This window comes from Xyrauchen texanus, chromosome 19 (assembly GCF_025860055.1).
Source record: "Xyrauchen texanus isolate HMW12.3.18 chromosome 19, RBS_HiC_50CHRs, whole genome shotgun sequence".
NCBI classification, from domain to species: Eukaryota; Metazoa; Chordata; class Actinopteri; order Cypriniformes; family Catostomidae; genus Xyrauchen; species Xyrauchen texanus.
The window spans coordinates 28,558,819-28,572,271 of NC_068294.1; the positions used below are offsets into that span (position 1 = coordinate 28,558,819).

General features: G+C 37.1%; 1 protein-coding gene across 1 annotated transcript in view; it reads left to right on the top strand.

Annotated features, from left to right (window-relative positions):
- LOC127659402 (glypican-3) overlaps positions 1 to 13,453 on the top strand; it is a 233,808-nt gene that overhangs the window by 159,566 nt on the left and 60,789 nt on the right. Inside the window, exons 5-6 of the mRNA XM_052149203.1 lie at positions 382 to 507; positions 8,177 to 8,288. Of these exons, the coding sequence (XP_052005163.1) occupies positions 382 to 507; positions 8,177 to 8,288 (238 nt within the window). The remainder of the gene's footprint in view (positions 1 to 381; positions 508 to 8,176; positions 8,289 to 13,453) is intronic.

A 13,453-nucleotide genomic window follows, 5' to 3' on the forward strand; every position in this document is an offset into this window, starting at 1 on the left:
TGACCAAATGGGCATCATGTATAACCTGTGCCATAGAGCGCACAAGTTTTTGGATTAATTTTATGCTGCTTTTATAGTTACCACAGCACTTTTATGTCCTTTTTGGATCTTGACAGATGTTGTCACTAAAAGAGCTTTGTGAGGAAAATAACAGCATACATGTTTGGAACAACATGAGGGTGAATAAACGATGACAGAATATTTTTTTTTTTTTAAACTACTGTTTTTTTTAAAAACTAAACTTTGGTTAACTACTCCTTTAATTTCTCTTCTTTGTGCATTTCATCTCATTTCATTTTTTTTTTATTCCACCTTGCTTCTTTTTGCTTCTCTTTCTGTGATTCTATATACTTTTCATAATTTCTTTTCTGTCTCTTGCAGGGAGTTTATCTTGGGTCTGAGAAGCTTCAGTCAGTTCTACAGTGGACTTGGAGAAGCTTTGTGCAGTAAAGAGCTGGCAGCACTCAACAGCTCCTTCTGCTGGAACGGACAGGAGATGACAGACAAGTGAGTAGTTCACTCAATGTATTCTTTCAAATTAGAATCCCATTTGATACTAAGGCAATGAGGTACAACAGGTCACTTTATATTGTGTAATCAGGACTGTTGTTAAACACAATATTCAAAATATAGTACAGTCTCAAGGCCTTATTGCATTTTTAAAATAGCATCAACATAATAAAAAATATAGCACAGCCTCAAGGCCTTATTGCAATTTTTAAAATAGCAACAACATAATAAAACTACTAGGCTACTACTATACAATGCATTTTACCATTGTTGGAATAGTGTATTAACAAATCAGGACCAGAAATATCTGTTTTATAATAGAAGATGTTTCAGGATGGAAGAGGCTTCTATCCCTATATGACTCACACACAGTCTCTATTAGTGTTTTTATCCTGGCAGTTCTAACTAAGTGCGTAAAAGTAACATATATTACAATAGAATCAGCCTTCTAAATGCTTTTCAATATTACTGCAATCTCAAAATGGCCTTGAAGAGACATATTGCCCGAGCTTGTCACAAATCTTGAAGTCTAAAAAGCTTGCGGAATAAAACTGAGACAGCATAAGTGGCTGGTGGCTGAGCGGATGGTTTTGTGTGTGTATCTAATGAGTTTGGCCGACTCCAGTTCTAGCTGACAGGCAACAGGGTGTGAATTGTGATGTGGGCAGTGTGGGGTAACTCACGTCGGGTGGTGTGTTGGCTTCCCTGTGCTTGGTTAATTGCTCCTTTCGATCGTTTGCGCTATGACTGCCTGTGACTTGCTCTCATCGTGCCCTTTGGAACCCAATTTAGAATTTACCATATTTCTGTTCGCCATGTCCCTTGTGTTTCTGTCCCATAACTCTCTCACTCACTCGCAGTCCAAATCAAGTTAATGTTGGCAACAGAATATAAATCTGTGCATCCCTGACCCAAACAGAGGAGCTTTAAGAGCTGCAATATCTCATTCTAATGATTTTCAGCTCAAAAATGAAGCCCACGTTTTGCAAGTGCAAGTAATTTGTGTATGCATGTGCTCAGTTTTTCTTATTCGTGTCCTCAAAATGTCCTCCCTAGCCCTGTCTGTTTAGTGTATCAAACTCGTTTCATCACTGTTAAGTGTGCATGTTTGTTTGTGAGCTTCATAAGCAGTAAACAGAGTTAGGAAGGCAACAAGGCATGTCCAGATTCAATGTTTGTGTAACATACTGTACTTTCTATTAAGATGCCTTCATCTAGCCCATTTTTGAAGGCAGCAGAGTTCCAGTAACTCTCATATACGGGGATATGAACTGTGAGTCATCAGACATTTTTAGATCAAGTCGCTGTCTTCTACCAGAGCTGATCACATCAGTTTTGTTGTCAGGGCATGACCCAAATGCGCTCTACAATGAAAAATTAACTAGCTGTCACTGTCGCTGTCAGTTATTTAAGATTTGACGTATGAACTTCCGCTTTGATTGCACTCATTTATTAAATAAAATGTTGTGTCAGTTGTTAAAAGACTGTTATCCAATGTTATGGAAGTCGCCATCTTTGACGTTTACTTTCGTTGCTGTCACTGTGATTATAGACCTTATTCATGGATATCACGAGAATGGACTCTTTTCACATTTTCGTGTTTGGAACACAGGTGTAAACTAAAGTATAGCGGAGTAAACTTTTTTAGTATTGAATGGGAGATCATGGCAACTATTATTTTTGCATTCCCATTTTCCTATGGAAGAAATTAATGGAAAATATACTTACGTAACCGAGACTAATGAAAAAGTGATTGGGCACTGTTGTGCTTTATTATAACACAATTCGTTTTTTATATACATTTACACAAAATTACTAAAAATTTTGCTATATTTACACTGCGTAACAATGTGAAACCACGTAAGGGCTTCAAAAGGGCCTTGAACGGTTAATCGTTCATACAGATAGTATTCGCAATACTAAAGTTTGCTGTATAAATTGGGCAATTCGAAAGTCACACCTGTTAGTAAATACAGAACATAGCTTATTTGTCAGCATTACAGCATTATGCATTATTAGGTGCAGCTGTTTGCTCTCCAGTAAGTGCAGCTGAGGAATAAGTGGCTGTGAAATGGACTGCTCAGAACAGCATGCTGAACAGTTGGCCTTGGGGATCGACAGCTGTGTCAGAGGGCTCTCAGGCCCTCGGGAGTTAATTAGGACCAGAGAAAGTGAGAGATAGGGAAAGAGAGAAATAGACATGGATGAGGGGGGAAATAAGGATGCTGTTCTAGAAATGTCTGTAGAATCTCAATGTCATTTTTCAACCGCTAGTGAAATATCATAATTCATTTTGGAACGTGTTCAGACTCATTTTACGCAGCGTGTTGAAGATGGAGCGCTATCTCACATTCTGTGCTGGGAAAGAAGCCATCACAAAGAACATTACAATTTATGTGGCCCTGATATATTGAATAGTCGGCTCAAAAAATGTCAATGCATAAAACTTTTATTAAACGCAGCAGTAAAATAAACACGCTGTGCCGCTACAACATCATTCCAGTTTATTTCACTCAAAAGAATAAACAGTTGAAACTATGCAGAAATGCTCCTGAAGAACCCATTGACAAGTGTAGTTCTGTTCTGTCTTGACTTATTTCCTGATAATATTGAAGGGATCTTCCAATCCCCCCCCCCCCCTTTTTTTTTTTAAATAGCCAATATGCACAAAAATCTGGACAAAAATCTGATGAATAATCAATATTTTTGGTCTGTTTTAATTGAAGAGGAAATCTTTAGACTTTAGAAAACTCTTTTTGAAGTAAATTTGATTGTGTCTTTAAATTAAATTTTTGTGCCTCTAGTATCACCCAACAGAATTGAAAAAGAAAACTTGGCTTGCCAGTAATTGGTTGGACAAACAGTGAGTCCTGGCCCAAACTCATGCCATTGGGTGAGGTTTGAGCCATGTTGGGCTAGTCAGGACTCTCAGACAAACAGAACCATAGTGCGTACTGTGCAATCAACCTACAAATGCCTTACTTATATAAAGACTGGATAGTAAAAAAAACACACACACTTCACCTTTAATGTAATGCCATTAATATTGCAAAATCAAATAAGACTTTAAAGATCAGTTGAAGCATCTCTCGCTAGATGTGGGTTTTCTTTACATGATCTTATGCCTCAGAGTCTAACATTCCCCAACCATCTTCTCCATGAATATACAATAGCTCCTGATGCTCTTGAATGTTCCTCAGGGTCTCCAGCATGTTTGGGCATTGAGGCATGCTGGATCTCTGAGGGGTGCTCAGTAGGATCATGAGTCTGAGCAGGTTCACTGTACTCACAGGCTCCTGTATGAGTAGCTGGTCCAGACTGGAGATCCACATGGTGTTAGTCATTTCCTGTAGTAACAGTTGGGTTTCTTATGCACCAGCTGTACAATAATTCCTGTGGTGGATTCTTTTTAATTTTTATAGAGTCGTAATATGGAAGTCTTAAAAAAGTTAATGAGGTAAATTTTGCATTTGTAATATGTTAACCTAAATAACATCCCAAAAAATTTTGTTATTTCAATATTTATCTTCAAAAGTATCCAAGAATGAATTACACTGCTATTATTCCATAACAGTTAACTTTACATATATATTTATATATACGTTATACATGGCAAGGGATTTTATAACAATTTTAGTTATGCAGAACTGTCCCCAACAAAAATTTCTATGACATCAAACATTCAGAATGCTGTTCTTATTAAAGGAATATTCCGGGTTCAATGCAAGTTAAGCTCAAGCGACAGCATTTGTGGCATAATATTGATTACCATAAAAATTACTTTTGACTTGCCCCTCCTTTTCTTTAAAAAACATAAAACTGGTTTCCAGTGAGTCAAGTTAAGTCAAGCCATTTTTATTTGTATAGCACCTTTCACAGCACACATCATTTCAAAGCAGCTTCACAGAAGATCAGCATTAACAGAAGATAAAACTGTAATGTCTATAATGTCTTAGTCATCATTGTGTAGTTTGATAAAATACGATTGTTAAACGTGTTTAAAAATAAGTAATTAAATAATAATTGTATTAATAACCCCAGTGAGCAAGCTGAAATCGACTGTGGCAAGGAACACAAAACTCCATAAGATGTTGATTAATGGGAGAAAAATAAACTTGGGAGAAACCAGACTCACTGTGGGGGCCAGTTCCCCTCTGGCTAACATCATGAATATAATGTAAATATTACTTATGTATAGTTAAAGTCATGGTTTAAAATTATTAAACTAAGTAAGTGTTTAGGGTCAGTGTTTAAACATCGATTTTGTTTGAACTGTAAGATTAATGACTAATGTCTTTGAAGACCATCCTGGATTAACTGCAGAAGTTCACATATATGCAATTGTCCTTGTTAATTGGCTGATGAAGGCTTTTGTTGGCAATTGTTAGTCTATGCATTCCATTTCAAGATCGTAGTCCATAAATAGACCGAGGTGATGCAGGCAGAGATCAGGGATGTGAAACGCAGTTCAATAATTTCGGTGAGGTTAGGTGTGGTCCATCCTAAATCCAAGGTTCAGACAATGGCATATGAAGTATCCCATGTCTAACGGTTGGAGTTGGCATCAGTTCATCCTCTGAAGTCCATCGTAATAGACTGAAGGGATGTTTGGCTGGCACTGGCTGCATTTAGTCATCATCATTCAGCGACATGTAGCAGTGAGGCACTTACATGAGAAGTGAATGGTGCCAATCCGTAAACATTAAAATACTCAATATTTCAAAAGTATAGCCACAAGACATAAACAATATGCGTGTTAACATGATTTTAGTGCATAAAATCGCTTTATAGACAATTTTTCAACTTTGTTGTCATGACAATGTAATGTCAACAATCACTAAAACCCTAATACGACTGTAAAAATGACGAATTAAACAACTTTCAAGCTTAAATAATACATGAGTATTCACAGAAGAATGAATATAAGTGTTTTTATAAAATTATAAGCTTCACATTTCTGCCTTTAAAACCTCCAAAAATCGAGTTGAGTCCAATTTTTTTGGGGGGTAATCAATATTTGCCACAAATGCTGTCGATTGAGCTAATCTTGTGTTGAACCCGGAATATTCCTTTAACTTGAGTGTTTACATTAACATGAAAATTATTATCTTAAAAGATAAAAAATGTGGCACTTTAGGTCAAATCCATAATCCATCCACAAGGATTGTCTGAAGCGTCTTTCTGTGTCTCAATCAATAAAGTTTATATATTAAGCTATCTTTATTCATAGTCAGTTAATTCTATTTGTTATGAAGATCTTAATGGGATTTGGCATTTTATTTTACAATTGTGTCTTCTCATTAAACAAAGACTAAACAAACCAGGACTATTGACGCATTTAAAACAGAGAGATGGACTTATAAGTGAAGATAATTAAGGGAATATCTGTTGGACATTCAGGGAGGAATTCAATTAAAAGTTTTAAATGATGCTTGTTTTTCAAAACATACACAACAAATAATTGGCTCCATGTAGAAGGCTATTTGAGTATTGCCAAACAGAAACTGAGACATCTTAACATTCTGATGTTTTATCAAATAGTGCTTTAGAATTATATTCTCTTTCATTTACAGCACACTTAATTAAATCGCTTTCTGTGTTGAAACTAGCCACACCATTAGCCTAATTATAATTGTGTTTTTGCAATAACTTTTGACTAGTTTTGTATCTTGTTACTGTTTGCCCACAAATAATGCCCACCATGTTAACCAGAACTAAGTATTGTTTTCCAGACACACACTAAAGATCCGACCTAAGGCTTGACCCTGGTCAGCAGCACACAGGTGGGCGTGTGCCTCATGCGTGAAGCTCGATCTAATCTCACTCCCCATTAAACACTGCCCATATCTTCTGATCTCCTCCCTCTAATGAAGCTCATGTCTGTATTATTAATGTGATAATTAAAAGTGGGAGGTGAGCTGCCATCAGAAGTCATAAGGAGAATAAATATGTATGGAAATGTAAGAGGCAGTGCATTTAAATTAAGGTGATGTGAAAGATAGATAGTGGACAGAATTGTTCATGGTAATGTCATCTCTAAAAATGGAGTATGAGGTCATAACTTTGGCTCATGTGATTGGGTTCTGCTTATGTTCATAACGAATCTGCATAGGAAAGAAAAATCAAAATGGAGATCTCTTTAATATCTCAAATGTTTCTCCTAGACTGCAATGAGGCTGGATGGAGAGCAATTTTTCTAATGAAAAACAAACAGCATTAGTCTCACAAGTGTCTTACATGAGTTTTAGAAGAGATCTAGTCTCAAACTGTGCTCAAATTTGCTCACATATCAAACTCTGAAATTAAAGTCTTATTTTCTAAAAGATTTAGACATGAACTCAAAGTTTTTGCTGTACACCCTTACCGTATGTAAACAACCATCTGCGGACTCTGCTGGGTGAGTTGAGGTTGACGTTGTGGCAGTATCGGATCTGTCACTCACTGTCTCTCTGTCGCCTCAGTGGCGCACCAAAGTGCCTGTGTGCATCAACACTAATTAGCTTTTAATAGGGAGTAATTAACTGGAACATGAGTCCAAGAAGGCCTAAGGGGAACAAGGAACACTTGGGCGCAGATACACACACATTTTTAGCTGTTGATGATGCCCAACATATGCTCCAGTTGCTCAGAAACATTCAGATGCCAGCACATATCTGACCAAGTTGTACTGCTTTACTGTTGGGGTTATGTAGGATAAGAGCGAAGACAGAGCGAAGTATCAGAATAACAATATGCTAACACATTCTGATTAAATATCAGATACCATTAATATTTATGCTCCTGTTCATAATGAGTTATTCATATTCGCTATGAAGAAACCCCAATCAAAAGAAGCCACATGGGATCATTTATTCAAAATCCTTGGACATCTACAATAATTTATTGCTTTTAGGATAGTAAGTGTGTTAGATATCTGTGTCCTCCTGGAGCAGTAATATGTGGTAATTTATAATATGTGCTGAATGGAAAAAATTAACCTGTGGGTCAAACACTTACACATTTTTGCTTATTTATATTTTTTGCCTTTAGGTGGCAGTAGAGCCCCATTTTAGAGCCCTTATTCTTTTGGCATATGTCAGCTGATCCATTTGTTAACTAATGTTAACAAATGGAGCCTTTTTGTAAAGTGTTATTACATATTAACAAATCATGCATAATTTGAAATGTCCCCCTTTTGTTTGCACTCGCATGGACTCCACAAGTTTGATGATCAAAACCTGATGATCCATGTCATCCCAACATGATTTGAGAATGTTCCAAAGAACATCTTGTATGTTTTTGTGCAAATAACTTAATGTTGTCAATATCGCAATTGTGTGATACATTTGATTAATGGCCTATAAATAGTGCTGAATCTTTCTTTTTTATGTTATAATGTTTGTTTTAAAATAACAAAACAAAAATCTGTTTATTTCAAGGTTTAAATAGCTTTTGAATACAAAATGTTCAATGTGGTTTCAGACTTTTGGATTTCACTCTGTCTAGTCACGTTTGTGGAGAGAATGATGTGCATAAGAACCTGTCATTTAGCTGCACTAATGTTATTTGTTGTCAAATTTGTACGGTAGCACTAATTGCATTGTTTTCTCCCTTGAATTAAACATGTCAACTTGTATTTTTCTAAGCAAATGTTAAGTATGAGTATAAAATCTGTGTCTTTCTGCAGGTTTTCTGGTCCAGGTCTGAAGAGAGTCCATCCACACGGTTCTGAATCCAGACAAAAACCTCCCGAACCCGTCATCAGCCAGATCAACGACAAACTCAAACACATCAATCAGGTGTGTTCACATACTGTTTAAGAAAAAACACACTTTTTAACATGTGAACTTTACAGCAAACATCTGGGCGTAATCATATGCTGACAGTTCTCCAGCCATACTGTCACTCAGCACACAGACATAAACTCGTCACATCAGTCTGCCCGTCATCATGCAGACACATGTTCACACACACTGTATTTGACTGCAGGCATGTAGATTATCAGGAGTTGCAATAGGGGCTTCTGGTATCTCTGCATTAATGTACACAAAGCAGAAGCTTTCATTCACTCTCTTCCTGCCTTTAAAAACAACAGCTGCATGTCATACTGTATCACCTTGACTGTGTGTGTGGTTTGTGTCAGGGTGTGTCTGCTTATATTTCACATACAGTCCCTTCCCTATTGTAACCGAGAGCTCACTGATATTTGACCCGTAAGGGTGTTCAGTATATGTGCTGTGGTAATCCAGAGAGAACACAGCATATGGCTCATCCACAGGAAGTTCACGGGGGATCAATAGGACATTTCTTCCCACACTCCTTCTGTACCTTGAGGATGTGTGTTTTTGGCTGGGTCGTATGTTATGTTGCAATGCAACCTCAGGCGATGGTTAGTAAAGTGTGCATGTAAGTGAGAGAAAGATTGAGAGTGTGTGGGGCATGTGTGTATGTAAGTGTGCATATCTTGTGTTCTTCAGTCAGTACAAGTATGCCTGGTGCTCACTGTTGGGCTGCAACTAACTAAAAGTAGCAATGCTACTAACTTAACTAAATTTTTCAGTAGTGTGGCTTTTCCAGTGGCCTTTTCCATCTACTTTTCCCCATGAAACGTTATTTGCTGTTTTTGTTATGTCATGTTGTATTGCACACACAGAATTGCAGCAAGCAAGGTCTCCTAAAATGTCTTCTCTCTTGTAGGAAACATGGAATTCTGAATCACTTTAGTGAATAGGTTTATTTGGATGATTCATTTCAGAGAGCCAGTTCAAGAAATGGCTTACTCATTTGCCACATCAGGGATGGCTCTGACCTATTTGGTGCCCTATAGGCAAGATTTTAGCTGGTGCCCCTTGCATATATATATATATATATATATAGGTCAGTGGTTCATACACTTACACAGGAGCTGCATAGCTTTATGATTTAGGTCTTTGAGATTTTCTTTATTTTAGAAACAAACAAACAAAAAATAAATAAAACAAACAAAATAAAAACAGTATTAAGGGCAGGGGGTAACAATAATATTATTTCATTGAACTTCACTTTCTCATGGATCAAACAGTCCATTTGTAACTAAGGGGGTTGTTGTTGTTTTACATCATTATATACATAGTATTTAAAAATGAAAACGTGAATTTTTAAAATGATTAGTTTTATTTCTATATTTACACAGAACATTTAATAACACAGCTCTACTGCTTTCCATGACATGATGGTCTTTATTTCATTTGCATTGTAATAAAATGCTATACTTTTTTTTTTTTTTTTTACTTTTTCTTTCTACCAGACAATGATGATTCTGAGAAAACACGCTGGCAGTTTATTGTTGCTATAGTAACGAATGCAACTTTCATGTGCGTCTGATTGACGTCTTGATAAAACGTGCGCTCTTATTTCAGTGTTGATGTTAATTTTGTGGTTATTGCTTTGTATTCAGTTCAACAGCATTAAGTTAAAGAGGATAAACATTATATTCAGCTGAACCGTGCACATGTATTGTATGTGGCCTAGAAAATATGGCCTAATAAGCTGTGTAGATATGTTGTTGTGGGGGCTTTTGCTGTTTAGTAATATTTCTATTAAAACTATTGAAATAGTATTAGTAAAAATACAATAAAAAAGTAAACCCTAGCACCCCTAGCATTTGCCTGTACTGCCTATGCTGCAGGCCGGCCTTGTGCCGCATTTCCACTATCCGGCCAAAGGAGGGCGTGCTAGTGTGTGCCAGGGCCAGTTGCATTCCTATTGTCACTTCCGAGGCTTCATCATGCCTCCTCGGGGCCGATGGCCAAGCAAAGGCAGAGTTTAATATACGGTATGTTCGTTTATTGTTGTCACCCTTACTGAGATACTTATTTTAACAGGATTCCCACGCATCCTGGAAAACCTGGAATTTTGCAATGCTGTTTTCCAGTCATGGAAATAGTCATGGAAAATTAGAACAATACCTAAGTCATGGAAAATTATTATTTGTCCTGGAAAATATTTCAGTAGGATAAACCTGTTTGACTGAATTGCTAGCAAGGTTACATGTATAAAAACATGGTAACAATCAGTACACCAGTCAAATTCACAAATGTATATAGTTTTGTCTCTGCCAGTGGCTGCGCATTGTGAAACAACACTTACAGTTGAGAAAAGCCGTCCGACTCACAATTCACCGCCGTTCATTAAATCCAGCATTTTGAACGGGATGTCACCTCGGCTCCTGAGGTATTATGGGATCGTAAAGTGTCCTGTCAATCCACACTTCAGAATCTCACTGGAAATATTAGGTCATCCGGATACTTCTCGCTTACAGCTTCATGAATATCTGGACATTCTATATAGCAGGGAAGTATGGATTTTCGGACACAGCATAGGTCTCTACAGAACAGAGTTTTCAAATCGGGATGGTCGGTTCTAAACTTTCCAATTAAAGTAGGGTATATCAGTGTAGAAATCAGTGGGTGTTTCCAAACAAGGATGGGCATTTCTAAACTAACCAATGAAAGTAGGGAATCTCAATCATTTGAAAATGCCCACTGATTGGGAAAAGCCCATTTTTATTCCACAGAGATATATGACTCGTGAGAAGCATTCATAAACAAACTGAATGACCTGGTGCATATACCTCATTCATAAACAAACTGAATGACCTGGTGCATATACTGGCCGATTGAATGAAAGGGGCATGTTCTTTGTTTACTTCATCATCGGCATGTGATCTACATTGCTCATCATTGAGAAAAAAGGGCAGAGGAGCTATTAATGTGTAAATATAAATGATGTTGAGGGGCTTTCACGTGACTCGCTTCAGCACTGCTGAATACATTGAAGTTTATGAAGTGACACGTCAGCGCAACCTCGACTCCAACTTCACACTAGTTTTTGCCTCACAAAATTATGTCTTTGAGAGTACAAAGCTACAATAAATATTTAAAAACTGTTCACATTTATGAATAGATATAGAATGTCTCATAAATTCACCTCAAATCATAAAAATCTCAAAATTATTAAATGACTCGCTCGTTGCAGATAAGATGCTCATTTGTCTCCAGAAGTGGTCACCAAACTAGTTGATTAATGAAACTGAACAAATATGTTAAACTGAAGCAAGCCACACCAAAATACCTTTTATTTTTACTGCTAATTCTGCACAATTGTGCAGATAATTTTCTATACTTGAATCAGTAAAATAGCTTAAAGCTAGGGTGTGCCATCTTTTCCAGAAACAATTTGTGTTATACTGGTTGAGAGTCTCTTCACATCCTGATAGCAATCAATAATTTAAGTGGTCTAAATATAAATATATATATATATATATATATATATATATATATATATTTTTACATTTAGACCACTTAAATTATTGATTGCTATCAGGATGTGAAGAGACTCTCAACCAGTATAACATATATATATATATATATATATATATATATATATATATACACACAATCTATATTTGCATACCACCACGCAACTTGTTTACACAGACAATCACACGTCATCAGCGCGGGTTCCTTGACGCTGTGCAGAGCAAGCGCAAGAATTACATTCCTTATTATTGTATTGTCTAACCTGTGAATGAGACTTGAGGTTATCTGAATCGATGCCACCAACATGTCTCTCCTCCTGGTGCTTAGACTTTGCTCTGTGTGTGTGTGTGTGTGTGTGTGTGTGTGTGTGTGTGTGTGTGTGTGTGTGCTGTGTGTGTGTGTGTGTGTGTGTGTGTGTGTGTGTGTGTGTGTGTTCATGTGTGATAGAGGAGACGTGGCTTTGGAGACACCTCTGAAGCGAGGGCGAGCTCTATGCTTTCAAAGCTAGCTTGCTAACTGCTAGCCTCTCTGGATTACACACCCTAGCTTTAAATTGGCGCTTTTAGCTTATTCTTAAAAAATAAATATATCCCTGGAAAACATCTCTGTGGATCAGTAATTGTCTCAACTTGTTCGACCTTCATGAGTTTGCATTCTTGTGAATTATAAACTTTAGTTAACGATGACCGTTGGACCACTGATTTTAAAAAAAAAATAAATTTACTTACTCACACTTACGGTGGCCCAGTAGTGCACAACACAACGAAATTCAAAAAGCAAACATAAGTTCACAACACAACGGAAACAAGCCACAACACAACGCAAAAAAGCCGCAACACAATGGAAACTAGCCACAACACAACGAAATAGCCACAACACAACGGAAATTATCCCGACCACTAGGGGGCAGCGTCGGCACAAAAAAGCCGATATTTTCTCGAGATGTTATTTTAAAATTATTATATAGGCCTAAAGGTGCACACATTAATTTTGACTGTCTGATCAACCTCACGTTCTGTTCCTGTCAATCATACACAAGGTGTCAACCAATTATACGGCATGAGGGAGGGGCCGAGCCATCACACACTCACACACACACACACACACACACACACACACACACACACACACACACACACACACTCGGAGGAGAGGAGAGGAAAAACACATGTGAAAACAAAGCAAAAGCAGGAAAATGAGTCGGAAGCACAGCAGCATTTGGAACCACTTTAATGATGTGGACAATGTTAAAGCACAGTGTAGAATTTGCCAAAAAAAAATATCGCATAAAGCCGGTTCTACGCACAACCTACACCAGCATATGCGAACTGTGCACCCAACTGTGAAGCTAGCGGAGCTTCGAGAAACAGCTTTTTCTTTATATATTATCTATTATGTTCAGATTGTATTTGTTTTGAATGTTGTTTCTATACATTAAAAAGTTCTAATGCAAATGCTTAATAGTATTATTTTTTCATAACAAATCAATGCATTTTTAAAGAAATTGTGAGACATTGCGAGTATGATTTCATTTAATAATTGAATTAGAATTGTTTTCAAACCTATCATAGAGAAAACATTTTTTTTTAAAGAGCCGTTTGTGAGCCAAAAGAGCCGGCTCTTTTCAGTGAGCTGAGTCAAACGAGCCGACTCACGAAAAAGAG